Here is a 15,946-nt window from a genome sequence, read left to right as displayed (position 1 = left end):
GAGTATCTCGGAGAGAGGCCGGGGTGCAGGTGGGTCTGTGGACGCCCCTGCACTTCTGGTCCTGGGGCAGAGCGAACGTCCTCAGTGCACCTGTGCTGGAGGTGTGAGAGGGCAGGGGTGGGGGGAACTTCCCATAGAATCTCTCTCTCTCTCTTTTTCCCCCCCAGGCAAAGAAATACAAGTGAGTTCATTAGCTTTTCCTCATGCAATATTTTGAGACACATAAGCCAAGCTTCTCTGGATCTTTATTTTAAGGTCTTGACATCAACATGATGTTTTAAAATCCTAATGCATTATCAGGTATACGTTCCGAGGATAGCTGTATTCTACCAAAGCGGGAGAAACGTCAGTCCAGACTGAATGCATGGAGTCGCTTCCATCTGGGGAGGTGCTCGTCAGCCAGCGCATGGGAGGGTGTACATGCAGACACATACCTGCACTCTGTGTACACATCACTCACGCTTTGATATCAGACCTTTGCGTGCAGAGCCATCAGGATGATGAATCTGTCATGTGGTCATTTCCAATGCAACATATGGCATCAAGTATCAAGCATCTATAAATGTGTGGCCCCCATTGAAACTGAAAGTGTTTTCCACCTCTTTGTATAAGACTCCCCAACACTGATGAGGTGGTTAGATTCGATTGTCCAAATAATGGCTTTCTAGGCGAGCATACTTTCTATGTGAAGTAAAACTCTGTAGCTAGAATAATCTGCTGCTTTTCTAAAGAGAGGTGGCATTGATCGCTTCCCACTGGAAAAGTCATGTGCAGCCAAGCTCCTCTGCTTCTCGGAGCAAATGCCAAGTGCACGGTGCTCCTCTGTAAACGTCCCTCAAATGCCCATGGCCATGGGCGAGCAAGACAGCCCCTGGGCTCAGTGTTAGCACAAGAACTGCAAAGCATTGGCCAGTGTGGAGACTGGGGTTTGGGGTCCAGGAAGTAGATGGCACCCTTCTTTGTTACCTTTGTGTATTTGGGGGATTTTCCACAATTTCAAAGTCTTCGAAACTGCTACCACAAAAACAGGCTTCTCACAGAAAGCCAGTGACTTCCTTTTGGGCTGGTTTTCAACAGGATGGTGATGCACTCTTAACTTTTTTTTCCCAGGCCTGTGCAAAACTTCTCCTGATCGTACCGAATTCTAGGACTGACGTGCTACTGGTTGGAAAGGAGGAAAGGCACAGCCAAGGTCAATGCCAGCATTTGTGTCTGCCCATCTCTTCACGGGAAGGAATTTTATGTCCCTTGTTTATATCACGTTGTCTTGTATATAGTATTTTACTGAAAATCTGTTGTTTGGTCTCATTAAAAAAAAAAAAACCTGATTCTTTCTATAGGTGAAGCTGAGGGCGTAAAACAAATTGCCTTTGTGGATTTTGATAAAAATTGGCATGGCAATGACGCATTTAATTCGGTAATCGGAAAAAGGAGAAGCCATTTCGTAAATGAAACAAGGATTTAATAATGCGTCCTGTATAGTTTGTGCACAGATACAAAGTCTTGTGTTCTATTTTATGAGGTTTGATTTGATTTCTGAACGACTTGATGGATCATGAAAGTAATAAAATATATTGCCACCAACTCCAGATTTTCTCCTCTGGGTTATGTGTGGCCGTCGGTGAAAGAAACAAACTCACTTTATATCAGGAATGAAATTTAGGTTTCTAGAAACCGTACGTTTAAACCCTTGTTAATCTCTGAAATGTAATTGAGTGCATAAGAATCATGCATAATTTTATAATGAGCATTATTACACTGGCCTTATGCAAGTATTCTGAATTCAAGGTATTTAGGAAGTTGATTTATTATGATCGCATGTATGTATTTTAAAAGGTGATGCCAGGACCAGGTCTGATTAGGCTGCAAGCTCTCCTATTGCAGTTTTCCTTTTCAGAGATTTTCAGCTAACATTTAGTGTGTGGATTCTACTGTAGGTGTGTTTGTAGGTGTGGGGTGGGGAGGGCAGGTGGGACCTTCTACAAATTTGCCTTTGACCACCCTCGATACAGGAGAGCCTAGTCCCCACACTCCCGGAGGTTTCCTTGTTTCTGTGCACTTGACATTCAGTGGAATCTGGCTTTAGTTCCTTAAACAATCGAGGTGTAGTCTACTACACTTGCTTTTTCAAAGAAATTCTCATTGTTGTCTGTGAAAATGTACTGGGTAGGATGATACTAATTCTGCCCTAAAAGAGCAAAAACTAGTTGCCATCTGTTTTCTCATTGCTTAGAACGCACACTCTTTAAACCAGCCAACATCTCTTCAGGAGGAGATGATTCTTAAATCTGGGAGAAGTCACTATGTCCATCTTCCCCCCAACCCCCTACCCCCGACTCTTTCTAAATGTCAGAGTCTTACGTTCCTCTCTCCTATTTGGGGGGGGGCACTGAGGAGGTGTGCTGTTTGGGTTTGTTTGTAGCTGGTTCAATGGTATAGCGCTTACACACGGTATCCACTTCAGCTGTTAGAAAAATGGGACTGGATGGAAGAATAATTAGCGCCATTTTTCAGCAGGGTGGTAAACTTGTTGTTTAAAACATAGTCCCTGTGTCTTTCTGTGAACTTCTTCATCGGAGGTGAATTTAGCATTTCGAGTAGTTCAGTCCTGAACAGTAGGCTCCCCTGGGCTTTTCCTGGTGCTGCACCCAGAAGAAACATAGTTTCTCTCCCCTGGGCTGAGGAGAACCTGGCGCGAAGTGTCCATTTGTTGGACACTGGCCACCTGGCGCTGTAACATTTGTAACGGCACAGCCTTTTCAGACTCGCATTTGCAATTGTTACAGGTTCTGAAATATGAACAGCGCTCTGCTAGGGGCAGAACTGAAGGGAGTTGGGCTCTTGTTTGCAACCTTGGTGTCGGGAACAAGGGCTCCCCATTTGCCCACATCCACCTCCATCTTGCCTCCTGATGGCAAATAACTACGGTTTTGCTAAAAGGTGTCTTTTCGGCATTTTATTTCCCAGTCAAAACAGTTTTGTCTCTTACAAGATTTTTGATATTTCAGGACTTACATACTTTTTTTCTTTTCGACATTTTTTTCCAGCTCAAACTTATTAAATTAAACTCATGTCAATATTTGTAATGTATTAGGTTACTGCTGAAACTGCAGTCGAGTGAGGGAAGCCGCTGTATTGCTCACGGCCACGCTGGTGCCTGAGTTCCCCTCTGGGTCTCCGGGAGGCTGCGCAGCCTCAGCTAATGGGCAATAATGAGACGGAGTCTCTGCCTGCTGCAGTGTCCCTCCCAAAACGCATTCCTGCCTTTTTATTGCTGTTAGTGGCCGAAAAACAAAGGTCAGGAAAAACCAAACCAAACCAAACAAAACTGAGGATGTGCCAGAAAAGTTTCTCAGAGTTTTTTTAGACCTAATTCTAGGTCTGAAAGGGGTCCTGGAGGAAAAGGGGTGGGGTGGTGTTTATCAAAACCGTGAGTCGAGAAGGCAGGTTCAAGGCAGACGGTGTGGAATCGAGCTCTTAGGAAATGGCTTCTTCGAGTCTGTGTAGAGGACGTCTGTGGACCCGTTCTCATAAAGAAAAGCCCAAGTCGGCTCAGATAAACAGTCTGTGTTTGTTATGTGGTTACTATTTGCTAAGAATAAGCCAAGCCCAGGGAACCCATTTCACTGAGGAGTGCACAGTGGAACTGAGCCGAAATCCCAAACAGGAGGATCAATACTTTATTTACTAAGACAAGCCCTAAAAAAAAAAGTCAATAGCTGGGTCTATTTTTATGTCCATTTCTCTGCCTAGGTTAATATTTATTCATGGATGTAATAGCTTTATCTGAATAAAAATTTAATTCTATACCCATCTGAAAATTCAGGCGGCGGTGGAACAGGAGGGGAAGCTATTCTTTGCTGTGGTTTTGTGGCCTGTTTTAAAATTGGATACAAATCTGGGAGCTAAGCTTAGATCTGGACGCCCGCTGCCTGGCATATGGCGGAGCTCTCTGCCAAAAGGCAGTGAACTGTAGTAAATGTCACAATAAAAAGATACCTGTTAGATGCAATGGTGCTTTTCATTATTTTATTGTGATTTTTCTACCTGTCACTTAATGTTTCCTCGTAAGTTGCTTAAACTCCTGAGATTATTTGTTTTTAGGGCAAGGGAGTAAATAGGTTAAAGATCAAACGGGACCGGTGAAATCTGAAGGTAAAAGTGCTAGAAAGACCCTTAAGTCCCCTAGGAAAAGGCGCAGTCGGTGGCATTGTCCTTTTGCAGGGGGTGGGGGGCGTTCTCCCTGCCCTGGGCCCTCACCGTGTATTTCCTGAGGAGGAGGGGTCCTTTCTCTTGGGCCGTACCTCACGTGGAGACGGTGAGCAAATTTAATCTGTAGCTCGCGTGTCTGTAGGTCCTTGGCCCGGGGGCAGGGCAGTGGGATCTACAAGCCCGATACAGCTCTCCCTTCCAGGAGGAGCTCCGCAGGCCCAGAGATGCTCACGTACACACCTGTGTGTGCCCAGGGAGACACAGAGTCGGGACGCGGGGGTCAGGCAGAGCTTTGTCTGCCCCCGGCAGAGACCTTGGAGAAAAAGCACCTAGGAATCCCTTCAGTGCCTCCGGAGAAAAAAACATTTTCTACACGCCCCATCTTGCTTTTCAAGATGTTCCAGAAAGGGGGAAAAAAAAAAACCATGCCAAGTCACAGCACACAGAGAAAATCCCCTGTCACACGGGAGCAACATAGTCACGAAGCCTGTCAAGAAGTTACGAGCCATGAGGTGACATCGGAAACACAGGAGAATCTTTGTCTCCAGCGGCCCGTTATCACGGGGCCCAGATTCCAAGAAACCGGGGGTCCGCATCGTATCCCCCAAATATAACGGGGCGCGTAAAGGCGGATGCATCGAGGTAGCGGCGAAGCAGCTAGAACAGTGTCCGGCGGGTCACAGCCCTGGGTGAGAGACGGACAGGTCCTGAGCAGTGGCCTTGGCCACCCAGGAGGCAGTAAGGATCCCACTGACCCCCACGTCCTCCCAGGCAGGTTTGTACCCCAACACCTGAGGGAGGCCCCGGATGCTCCGTGTCAGCTCGTCATCCCCGGCAGGTGGCATGTGAGAGAGGAGTTAAAATGTTAATGCCACCTTCCCGTGCTGCGAGCAGCAAGGACGGCACCCGGAGGGCCCGGCTGTCCCCCTGACGTCGCCCGCGTGGGGCCTGCCTCTGCACGGCACCCCGAACAGGTGGCACTGTCTCCGTGGCGTGCTCTCTGATACCTGCCGCGCTGAGACGGGGTGACAATACCCCTGGAGGTGACACCGGTGTCAACATGGAGATTTCAATCAGGTGCTTTTCATTGTCTGGCAGACGCGCGCTCTGCCGCTTTGTTCCTGCTCAGAGCTGCCGATGAAAGCGCCTCCGTGCCCCGCGGTTTGTCGAGGAAAACAGAACCAAAACACAGGCCACTTGGACCCCAGGAAAAGACGGGTCCTTCTTATAGTGACGCAGTGTGAAAACCGAGGGAAACCTAATACAAGGGCCAATCAGGGTTATTAAATTTTTACGCCTTTAGGTGAAAATACACCCTTCCACTGCCTTTATAGGCAATCAAAGCTGTGATTAAATATTGATTAAATATGAATGCCTTAATATTAAAGGGTCACTTAAATGGGGCTTTTTTTTCCCTAAAAAAGCAACACCCTCCCCCCAAGGACGAACAGGAGGGGTTGTGAACTGGCTTCCTCCAGATCCTCTGTGGGTGCTAAAACCTGGACAGTTTGGGGACCAAGAACTCCAGGGCGCTGGGTCACCACTGCGTAGGCTGCACTCCCAGGTGGCCAAGGTGTGTCGTGATCCCATCTTGCCAAGCCACAAGCAGCTTGGTGACACCAGCATCCTTCTGCCCTCTGGCCAGGCTGTGGGATGCCCTGCAGAGCGGTGGCAGCGATTGGGAGGACATTCCCGTGGCGATAAACACCCTCCAACGTAGCTGAGTGGCAGCTGCTGGTCTGCCTCACTCCCGGGTGGATACACTGAACATAACAGAGGAATATTATTGTTTTGTTTTTTTCCTTAAGCCATGCTTCCCCCTCCTCTTGATGCCTGTGTCTCACATCCAGGACAGGCTTCCCTTCTCTCCTTCCTGGGACTCATTCCCAAATGGTGGGCATTTTCTCTTAGGCAGTAAGGTGCTATGTCACTGCACAGTCACCGCATTACTCCGGGCAGGAAGAAGGCGGGGGCAGGAATCCCCAGCCTCACTGGGAGGGCAGTTACGTGACCCACGCCCAGGGCTGTGGATGGCACCCAGAGGCAGGCAGGTGGGGGAGCTGGCCTAGGTCAGCAGCGCCTTTGTCTGTGGTCCCCGGATCCCGGAGCTGTCCTGCATCCTGCTCTGAGTGGCCAGCGCCCTTGACCCTTGGCTGTTCCCGTCCTGGTCCTGGTGGAGCACACACCTGGGCCTGCACATTAGGCTGCGCAAAGCCTCATGGAGGGGAGGTGCGATCAGCTGCCTTTCCTCCCACTGCTGCCTCTGATGTGAACCTTGGGGGCCCTTCTCTCAAGCTGGCCCACAGATCCACCCTCATGTGTAGGTCTTTCCCCTATGGTTCCCTTTGTGCAGCCTGGCAGGCTCCTGGGAAGGGCTGCGTGAGCCCCCACTCAGGGTTGGGGCACCCATGGGGGTTTCACCTTGGCCAAACACCTGGAGCCGGCCCAGGTCCTCCTTGCTCAAGGAGGCCTCTTGATAAACCTGGCCCAGAGCAGAACCGCCACGGCCCGCCTGGTGCCCAACAGCCGGGTGCTCCCTTCTCCGCACACGGGTTTGCCCCCTCCTTCTCGTCTTGTGCTCATGGGCACATTTCATGCACCACCTGCAGGTTGTGAGGTCCCTCGGTGGGCACAGAGCAGGACAGGACAGAAGGGGAAGTGACAGAGCTGAGCGGCCTCAGTCAGTGGGGGTCAGCTGGAGACAAGGACAGAGAGACCCCGCGGCGCCTGTGGAAGCTGGCGCCTGCCCCGCATCGGACAAGGAAGGACCAGGGTCCTCACCCTCCTCTCTGGGGGACCGCCTGTCCCCAGGGACCTGTCCCTGCTCTGAGATTGGCGGTGGGTGACAGAGCAGCAGAGACGGGACAGACCCAGGCCCGCGTCGGGGGTGAGGGGCTGGCACCGCACACTTCCCGACGGGGAACCCAAACGTGGGGAATGTGCTCTCCAGCCGGTGGCCTGTGGCAGGGATCAGGGAGGGGACCGCCGAGGTGCTGGGGTCCTGGTGGGTCTCATTCTGAGAACAGAGAAGCAGGGACCCCAGTGAGACAGTCAGAAGCACAGATCACCTGGCAGGTGCCGAGAACCAGCGGCTCTCTGCTCTGTGACCTTGGGGACACCTCCGTGGAGGGGTGCCCTCCTCACACGGACCATTGTCACCCTAGGCCATGTCAGAGAGCATCCTCATCTCAGTCAGGTCTGGAGTTGCAGGGGGATGGGCTTGAGAGAGAGAAGGGGAGAGAGAGAGAGACGTTGATTTTTTCGTTCCACGCATTTATGCATTGGTTGAATCTTGTAGGTGCCCTGACTGAGTATTGAACTCATGACTTTGGCATGCCAGGACAACATTCATTTTTTTAAAAAAATATTTTATTTATTTATTTTCAGACAGAGGGGAAGGGAGGGAGGAAGAGAGGGAGAGAAACATCAATGTGTGGTTGCCTTTCATGTGCCCCCTACTAGGGACCTGGCCTGCAACCCAGGCATGTGCCCTGACTGGGAATCAAACCCATGACCCTTTGGTTCACAGGCTGGCACTCAGTCCACTGAGCCACACCAGCCAGGGCAGATCCACATTCTGAGGATGTTCTCAAAGTCTAGACCAGCACCTGTCACCCCAGGGGAAAATGGCAACCCTGTGGATGAGGCGTCCAGGAGAGTCCTGTCCCATTTGGGAACATCCTTGACTTCAGTCCAAGGGCAATTGAACCTGGACCAACATTGGCTCCACCTGGCATGGTTCTCAAGCTTTGGGGAGACAGGCTGAGCCACTGGGAGCCCTGGGCTGCTCCTGTGCTAATGAGGTCGGACGTGCATACAGCTCTTTACAGCCCCCAGACGCCCTGCGCCCTCACACGCCGCCCTTGCTGCCACCTTGTGCAGAAATCTGTGGATACCCCCACCTTGTGGACAAAGGGACCAGGGTCTGGAGAAATGATGACCAGCATCGGAGGCCCAGGCATTGTGGCTGCGGCACCTGCAGGCTCCCGGGGGGACAGAATGCATGTGCTTGGACAGGACAGTCCCCAAGGTCCCTTGGGTTCTGACGCAGGAGCAGGACGTCAGGAGAGCCAGTCGTGGGGCTCTGGGCACAGGGATGTGGGGTATACCTCGGGGTCAGCCTTCCAACTCCATGTGGTCACTGTGTCAGCAACTGTCACTGTCGCCGCTGTGATGACAACACTGTTCTTCGAACTTGCTGTTGCTCCCCAGGGAGGCTCTGGTCCCTCAGCAGGCATGTGACACCCCCTGACCCCCCTCTACCTCAGTGCCTGTTGGCTGCCTGGGGCGCTCCAGCCATTCCCGCCTTGGACAGGTGCAGGCAGGTGCATGGAAGGAAATACACGGGATCACGGGGACGCCCAGGAGGCTGAGATAGTTACAAAATGCATTTCTAAAATCCTCATCTGAGGATAAGTTCTTTAAAAATTGATCTGAAAGACAAAGAGAGACATCGGTGTGAAAGAAACATTGATCGGTTGCCTCCCATGCACTACACAATTGGGGACTGATCCTGCGCCCTTTTGGTGTACGGGGCGACGCTCCGACCAACAGACAGAACCGCCTGGCCCAGTGCTGATGTGCATTTTAACGGTGATGAGTGTTTCTTTGCTGGTATGTTCACTAGCAAGACCGAGGGCGGCAGGCCCAACAGCTGATTTGGAAGTAGAGATGAGCAAAAACGGTATTCTCTGACATCCTCCCCAATGCGGCGTGATGTGACATAGATGTGACTTAAATCGGCCACCCTGTCACAGGCAGTGACGTGTGCCCCAGTGACAGCATCCCGTCTCTTTCACAAGGAAAAGATCAGACACATTTCAGGTAGCGGTAGGTCAGTGAGAGCAAGGATGAACTTCTCCGGCCCCCCAGTCCACAGAGCCCAGGCTAAGAACACCTGCCCCCGAATGGCGGGGAGCAGTCCTGTTCAGAGGAGAAACTGAGGCACGGAAAGGCAAACAGCATGTCCGAGCCCCACCCGGGACCCTCCCACGAATGCGTTGACTGGCTGACTCTCCTTGGCGTTCAGTCTTAAAGTGACAGAAACCCAGAGACTTCATCCCGAAAAGCTTCTGTAAAGATCAGCTGACGACCATCAGCTCCTCGGTGAAGGAGCCTAATGGTAATAAAATGACAAGACATTCTAACAAGCATCTTTGGGTGACCGTATAGGACACCCAAACCACATGAGCACAATTGCTCAACCTGGGGGAATGAGAAGCTTTGTTTTACCGGAGGAAATCTCAACAGCCAGGCCCCCAGTGCTGGCTTCGGGAGTGCTATAGAAGCGGTAGCCAGGGCCCCGTCGGGCTGGTGTGGCTCAGTGGACGGAGCCCTGGCCTGTGAACCAGAGGGTCGCTGGTTCAATTACCAGTCAGAGCACATGCCTGGGCTGTGGGCCAGGTCCCCAGTAGAGGGCGCATCAGAGGCAACCACGAATTGATGTTTCTCTCCCACTCTGTCTCCTTCCCTTCCCCTCTAAAAAAAAAAATCTTTTAAAAAATCAAATAAAAAGAAGCCTGGGGAAACCCTGCAGATAAGCCCACAAACCACCATTTGGACGTGAAAAGCATATTTACAAATGCTGGAACTCTACTTAGTGCATTCTGGTAGCGACGGTCGTCAGGGCCTGTGCTTCCGAAATTCCTTACAAAACAAAGGGCTGCGTGAGGTGAGGGAGGAGGCCCCCAAAGACATGGACTCAGTGCGCACGTCTGCAGACGTAGATTCCAAAAGAATGGCAGGTCACCTGATTATTTATTCCTTCACCTAATCACCTAGATGAGAGGCGGCCACTGGGCCCGCCGCCCCCCCCCCCCTTTTCATTAAGTGAACTCCTACTTCCCCTGGCTGCCTCCCTTCCTGTCACCGGCACCCCCACGGCGGCCGTGCCACCGCCCAAAATGTGGTCCCCCCTCCCTTGCTAAGGGGCTCGGAGGCCCCCCCTTGAGCTTTCATTGGGCAGCCAACCATCACTCACCTGCCGCCCCAGCTGTCCTCTCTCCCACGTCCCCTGGGACAAGCACGTCTCCTCCCAACCTTATTCCCCCACCTGAAATCCACCATCTCCGCCCCAGACCCCGCTCCCAGCCCACCTGGGCAACACGGACCCGGTGGCACCTAACGCACTTCCAAGGTGCCCCCCAAACCCGCCCTCCCTCCAGTTGTCCCCCCAGCCCAAGTTCTGTAACAGCCCACGCTCTGCCCCTCTGGCGTCCCACCCCTCCGCGGTACCCCTCCTCGCTCCCTCAGCATCTCTCCTGCCCCCCAGGCCCCCGCTTCCCATCACTAACTCAGACTCACTAGTCAGAAAGCAGCGGAACACAGTGCGCATGCCCGCCACCGCAGGTCCCGCTGACTCCGTTTCCGCGTTTTTGTCTGGTGCGAGAATGATTCACGTCTGCTCTCCTAGCGGTTTTCAGGTAGCCACGGCGCTGTCAGCGGCAGAGACCACAAGGGACCCCCTTCCACAAGGCAGTCAGGCCTCTGGGGTGCCCACCTGAGATGGACGTAAGGCCGTGTGTGTGGGTCGCACCTCGATGGCAGTAAATACACAGTGAAGAGAGAAAAAGCAGGGGACCTGGAGGGCGTGTCACCTTGGGCAGTCACCTGGCCCTGGGCTTCAGCTCCTGGGCCCTCCTGGGAGAGAAAGGCTGACGATGATGCTACGCTCTCTCGATGGCTGTGAGAGTCTGTGGCCGCCAGTGCCTGCTGGGAACTGCCGAGGTGGATACTTTGTTGCTGTTTATTTCGCTCAGCCCCGGGCTTGTCTCTGTCCTGCACCCCTGTCCCAGGCGCCGGGTCTGCTGGCCTTCGCATTGTGCTTCAGTCCCCATGGCAGCCCCCCTGTGCCCGGGAGCCCCTCACGTATGCGGCGGGTTCTGGCTCCTTCCTGATCAGCCCCTGTTCCCCCACCCCCACTCCCATTCCCGCATCTTGTCCTTCGGGTCTCCCCTGCTCTTCTTCTGTCTTTGATGGGTCGTCTTTGCTCTTTCCCTCTTTTGTTTCCCCGGGCTCCTCTAAACTGTTTGCACATTCAGAATAGAGATTTCCGTCCTCAGCACTCGCCCATTCTCTCCTGCTGCACGGAGCGCCACCACTGGTTTCCTGTGACCCGCGGCGATGCCTGCCGCTCACCATGGCAACCGCGGGGCCAAGGCTGCTGCTGGCCCGCCGCCCAGGCCCGCTCCCAGCCTCAGCTTCCCCTTCCTGATGGAGACAAGGCTCGAGGAGCGGTCCAGGACTCCCAGGGGCACGGGAAGGAGGCTCCGGACACCTGGCCCTGAAGGCGTATGTTGAGGCAGCTCCGGCCTCAGGTGCCACAAGGCCAGCGGGCCAGCCAGGCAGCCAGGGGAGCTTGGGGGAACCCAAAGCTCATTAGGGACAGGTGTGGCCAAAAGTGAGCAGGCAATCATAGGTTGATTGAAAATAACACCTCCACCCTAAGATGGAAGAATACTAGTCCTGCAGCACCCGGGCAGAGCAGGAGTGTTGGTCTGGGCTGAGGGCCCCACCACTCCTCCACACTAACACCGTCCTCCGACCCTGCTCCTCCTCTTGGGAAAGGCCTAGCCCTGCGGGCCCGGCCTCCCCTGGACTGGTGGCCTGGCCACACTGTCCCCTGGAGCCCTGGGCTGAGGCCCCGATTGTGAATGTGTCTCCCTGTGACGTGCCTCCTTTTCTCCCGGGGGTGGAGGGGGCTCTGCTCGGCCCACTTTTATAGCCACCCACACGCAGACGGCGCCGCCGTGGGCTCCCCACTCTGGGTTCAGCCTCATTCTTCCTCTGGCACCTCCAGGGCTTCTGAACTGTGAAGTCCTGGTCAGTGGGGCTCAGGACGGTCCCTGGGGCCTCCCAGGCTCTGTCCTCAAGGCTGACTCCGCAGGAACCGAAGAGCCCGAGGGCAACCCACCACGACACTGTCCTCGGCCCATAGCAGTGCCAGCCACCCCTGAACCCGGGACCTCCTGGGCTGTGAGGAAGGAGTGGGAGGGGCGGGGGGCCTCTGACTGGGCTCGGGGACCAGGTCCAGTGGGGACAGGGAGGAGCCAGCGGCTCACTCAGCCTTCGAGCTCCCCTCCTTCTGTCCCACGCAGCGTGGCATCGCTCCTCGGGGTCCCCCACCAAAGCCGGGCCCTGTGCCCTCTTCCTGCTTTATCTCTGATGCACCTCCTCTCTGTTCCCAGCTCAGGGACAGGCCTTGAAAGAGCGCCCACGTCCTCACCATGCTCCGTGCCAGGGTCCCACGGGAGACGAGACCCTTCCCTGCTGCTGGGCACTCTCCCAGAGCAGGGCAGATGGACAAATGGACAGAGGACGATGCAGCTTCAGGGGCAGATGCGCTGGGCAGGCTGGGGGCCTGAGCCTCAGGGCCGAGTGCCCGGCCAGGAGCGCCCGCCGAGCGAGGCTTCTCCTGCCCAGCAAACCCTGGGCCCCGATCCTCAGCAGGGAGGACGCTCAGCCCCGAACCCCAGCTTCGCACGCTGCGCCTCAGAGTCTCAGGAGATGTTGGAGAGTGTGTGCCCACAGTGACATTTGCCATAAGGTGACTGCAGAATGTGAGCCACTTGCTCAGGGAGCCTGGGAATGACCACTCAGCGCCCAGGCAAAACGTCAGCCATGTTTCTGGGCCAGTGATGTTCGAAGGGGTCAAGTTTCTTCTCAGACAGACCGAGCACCAAAGCAGAGGGGGGTGACCTGACCGATCTGGCACCTGTGGGTCTGCGGGGGACACGAGGGTTAGAGACTGGCCACGGCCAAAAGGTGGCCACATGGCTGCAAGGGTCAGAGCTGCGTCAGAGGGAGGGGATGTCCAGGGCTGGGTGAGGTGTCCTGAGAGCTGCAGTGACCAGTCCCCAAAACAGCTGGGCCCGAGCGTACAAGGAGCCTGGTGGGGGGGGATCAGAGAGGCGTCAGTGACCAGAAGGCACCCAGCTCAGAGGTTGGGGCCCGGCCACATCATCAGATGGACAAGGAAGGACCGAGCTGGGAACTGAACTGGTCACAGAGCCCTGGGGTGGGCTGTCACAGCAAGGGACCTGCACAGCCACACCCAGCTACACGTCCCCCACCAGTTGGTTCGACAGGAACAATACGGATCGGGTTGTGTGGCCGCTCAGACCCACAACCGCCTACCACCTCCTTCTCTCCTTTCCAAGTGGCTCATGGTGACCCAGGGTCAGGCTGCCTGGACAGTCCCTTGCCCAGCTCCCGGCACCGAGGAGAGACCGTTGGACTAAGCTCTCTCAGACAACATGAGCTCAAACAGTGCTCCCGTTGTGGGGCCGCCCTCTCCAGGCTGTCCACCAGCCTGCTTCCGAGTGGGGTCTAGACAGGCAGGGAGGCCAGTCACACAGGGGCGCCGGCAGGTGGCTACCAGGCCCCAGGACTGGCAGAGCCTCCCCGTTCAGCACAGTGGCCGCCAGCGCTGTGGGCGATTCAGTTAAATTAGGTGAAATTGAATAAAAGGAAAATCCAGCTCCTTGGTTATTCCAGCCACTTTGCAAATGCCCCGAAGCCACATGAGCTCGTGGCCACCAGACGAGCCGGGCTACATGGGACATTTCTGTCCTCATTTCTGCTGGGCAGAGCTGGCGGAGAGCAGTGCTTTCCCCGCGGCCCTGAGAGGCACAGCTGCCTGCGGGCCAGGTCTCGTTCCCTGAGCAACTGTGTCGTTTGAGAAAAGGACACTTCTGGACTCTGCAGAATGCATGCTTTTGGGGGGTCTCCATCAGTAGTATTTACATAGATGCAGCATATTTGTGGGGAAATTATCAATATATACACTTGTGGGTATGTGTATTGATAAGTATGCTTATGGGTGTATGTATTTGTATATGTTTGTTGGTGCACATACTCACACATAGATACTTGGGGGTGCATGTATTGTATATGTGTTTGTATTTGTGGGTATGCATATTTATACAGAGATGTTTGTGGACATCTGTAGGTCCATGCATTCCTGAGTGTTTACTCTTGTGTGTACACAAACACACACACACACACACGGAAACTGTACCGCAAACACACGTGGGGCCAAGGTGACCGACAAACACAGGGTCACTTGAAGCCCCGGGGACTGGGACTGGGACTGGAGCAGCTTTTTGCCCCCATGTCTTGCCAGAAGCCACTGCCCCTGTCACTGCCACAGGGCCACGGTGTTAAAAAGGGACCCTTCTGCCCGAGAGGGCCGGACATCATCAGCCTGGTGAGAAGGACCAGAAGGTGGGAGCCCAGCGGGGTTCTGACCTCTGACTTCCGACCTCGGGCTCCGAGCAGGTGATCTAAAGCCGAGAAGGCACACCAGAGTGAGCAGGTGCCTGGCCTGGGGGTGCGGTCAGTCATCCAACCACTCAGTGAAGAAAGCACTGGTGGGGAAACTGAGGCACAGGTAGGTTTGCCCACTGGGCAGTGGCCAACTTGAGATTCAGACCCAGAGCCATGCCTTCGACCTTCCCGCCCGGCGGCCTCCCAGAGGCCCTTGGCAGAGGGACCTCATGGATTCCCATCCCCAGGCCCCCCACCCGTCCCCCAAGGCCTCCGTTTGGCTCTCAGATCCCGGGTGAGTGGGTCCCTAGTTCTCTGTGATGGGCAAACGCACCTGCCGGGAGCACCCAGGCAGCCAAGAAATTCACGTTTTCCCAACGCCTCGTGCTGAGTGACGATCGACCGTGGGCCTCCCTGTGCCTCAGTGACGGGGACACTGCCCTCGAGGTCTGAGCCTGCTCAGCCAGGTCTGCAAGCTCCGTGCATCCCCCCCCCTCAGCCCCAGACCCCTCAGGCAACTGTGTTTGGGCCAGAGAACTGGTGTGCGAGCCACGCACGACCCCGGGAGAATTCTCCCCGAGGAACCCCTGCCCAGTCCCTGCTTAGGGGTCCCTCTGACCCACCACCCACTGGGCGGGTGCAGTGAGAGACCTGGGCAGGAGGGTTGGGGAGGAGCTGGCGAATCAGGTCAGAGTTCTGGGCAGGCTCCTGACTTTTTAGAGGAACGGTGGCCTTAGGAAGACAGGACGACCCCACCCAGGTGGTGGGCCAAGAGAAAGAGTGGGGGACTTCCAGGGACCGTGGACCAGCCACGGAAAGATGCAGGACCTGGGGCTGAGCTGCTCCCTGCTCCCGCTCACGAGGACGGAGCCCCTCAGGTGTATCTCCCAGGTCGACTGTCACTGTGTCTGCACCCAAAGGTGAGAGGTGGCCAGGCAGTGGCCTGGGGCCCACATCGTAAAGGGGCTTTGTCCCTCCTGGGGTGAAATTGGAGCCCTGGGGGACTAGCAACAAAGGACAGTGAGCTCCCCCTGGCTCATCATAGTTCTCTGCCACCGCTGTCCCCACCAGGAGCCTGAGGAGCTGGGGAACAGGCCTGACTGGACTGGGGTTCCTGGGGTCCCCTCGCCCCATGCTGGGGGCCCTCAGCTTGTCAGGCCCCTCAGTCTGGGTCTCTGGCCCCCTCCTCACTGGCGGGCTGAAGCTGCCTGTCCTCTCACTGTGTCCTTCCATCCACCCCAGGTCCTGCTGGACCAACCTGCAGGGCCCTCCCCCACCCTCCAGCCCCCAGTGAGGTCGTTCTCAGCCTGGCTGGCACCTGGATGCCCTTCCGGCTCCCACAGAAGCCTTCTCACTCTGGCCCCCCGCCTGCTGTGGCTGCACCCCCACCCCACAGCCTATGACCCCGTGTGCCCCTGGGCCCGTCTATGCTGGGCCACCGAGAGCCGCCTCTGTGCACCCCAGTGGT

General features: G+C 55.3%; 1 protein-coding gene across 1 annotated transcript in view; it reads left to right on the top strand.

Moving 5' to 3' along the window:
• CNPY1 (canopy FGF signaling regulator 1) overlaps positions 1–1,185 on the top strand; it is a 28,913-nt gene extending 27,728 nt beyond the window's left edge. Inside the window, exon 4 of the mRNA XM_037131930.2 lies at positions 1,111–1,185. Coding sequence (XP_036987825.2) covers positions 1,111–1,148 — 38 coding nt within the window. The 3' untranslated portion in view covers positions 1,149–1,185. The remainder of the gene's footprint in view (positions 1–1,110) is intronic.
• Positions 1,186–15,946: the final 14,761 nt, after the last annotated feature.

Source organism: Artibeus jamaicensis, unplaced genomic scaffold (genome assembly GCF_021234435.1).
Source record: "Artibeus jamaicensis isolate MK-2021 breed Jamaican fruit bat unplaced genomic scaffold, CSHL_Jam_final contig_718, whole genome shotgun sequence".
In the NCBI taxonomy this organism is placed as follows: Eukaryota; Metazoa; Chordata; class Mammalia; order Chiroptera; family Phyllostomidae; genus Artibeus; species Artibeus jamaicensis.
Note: the sequence above shows the minus strand (reverse complement) of the source record. Positions and strands in the feature narration are given on the sequence as shown.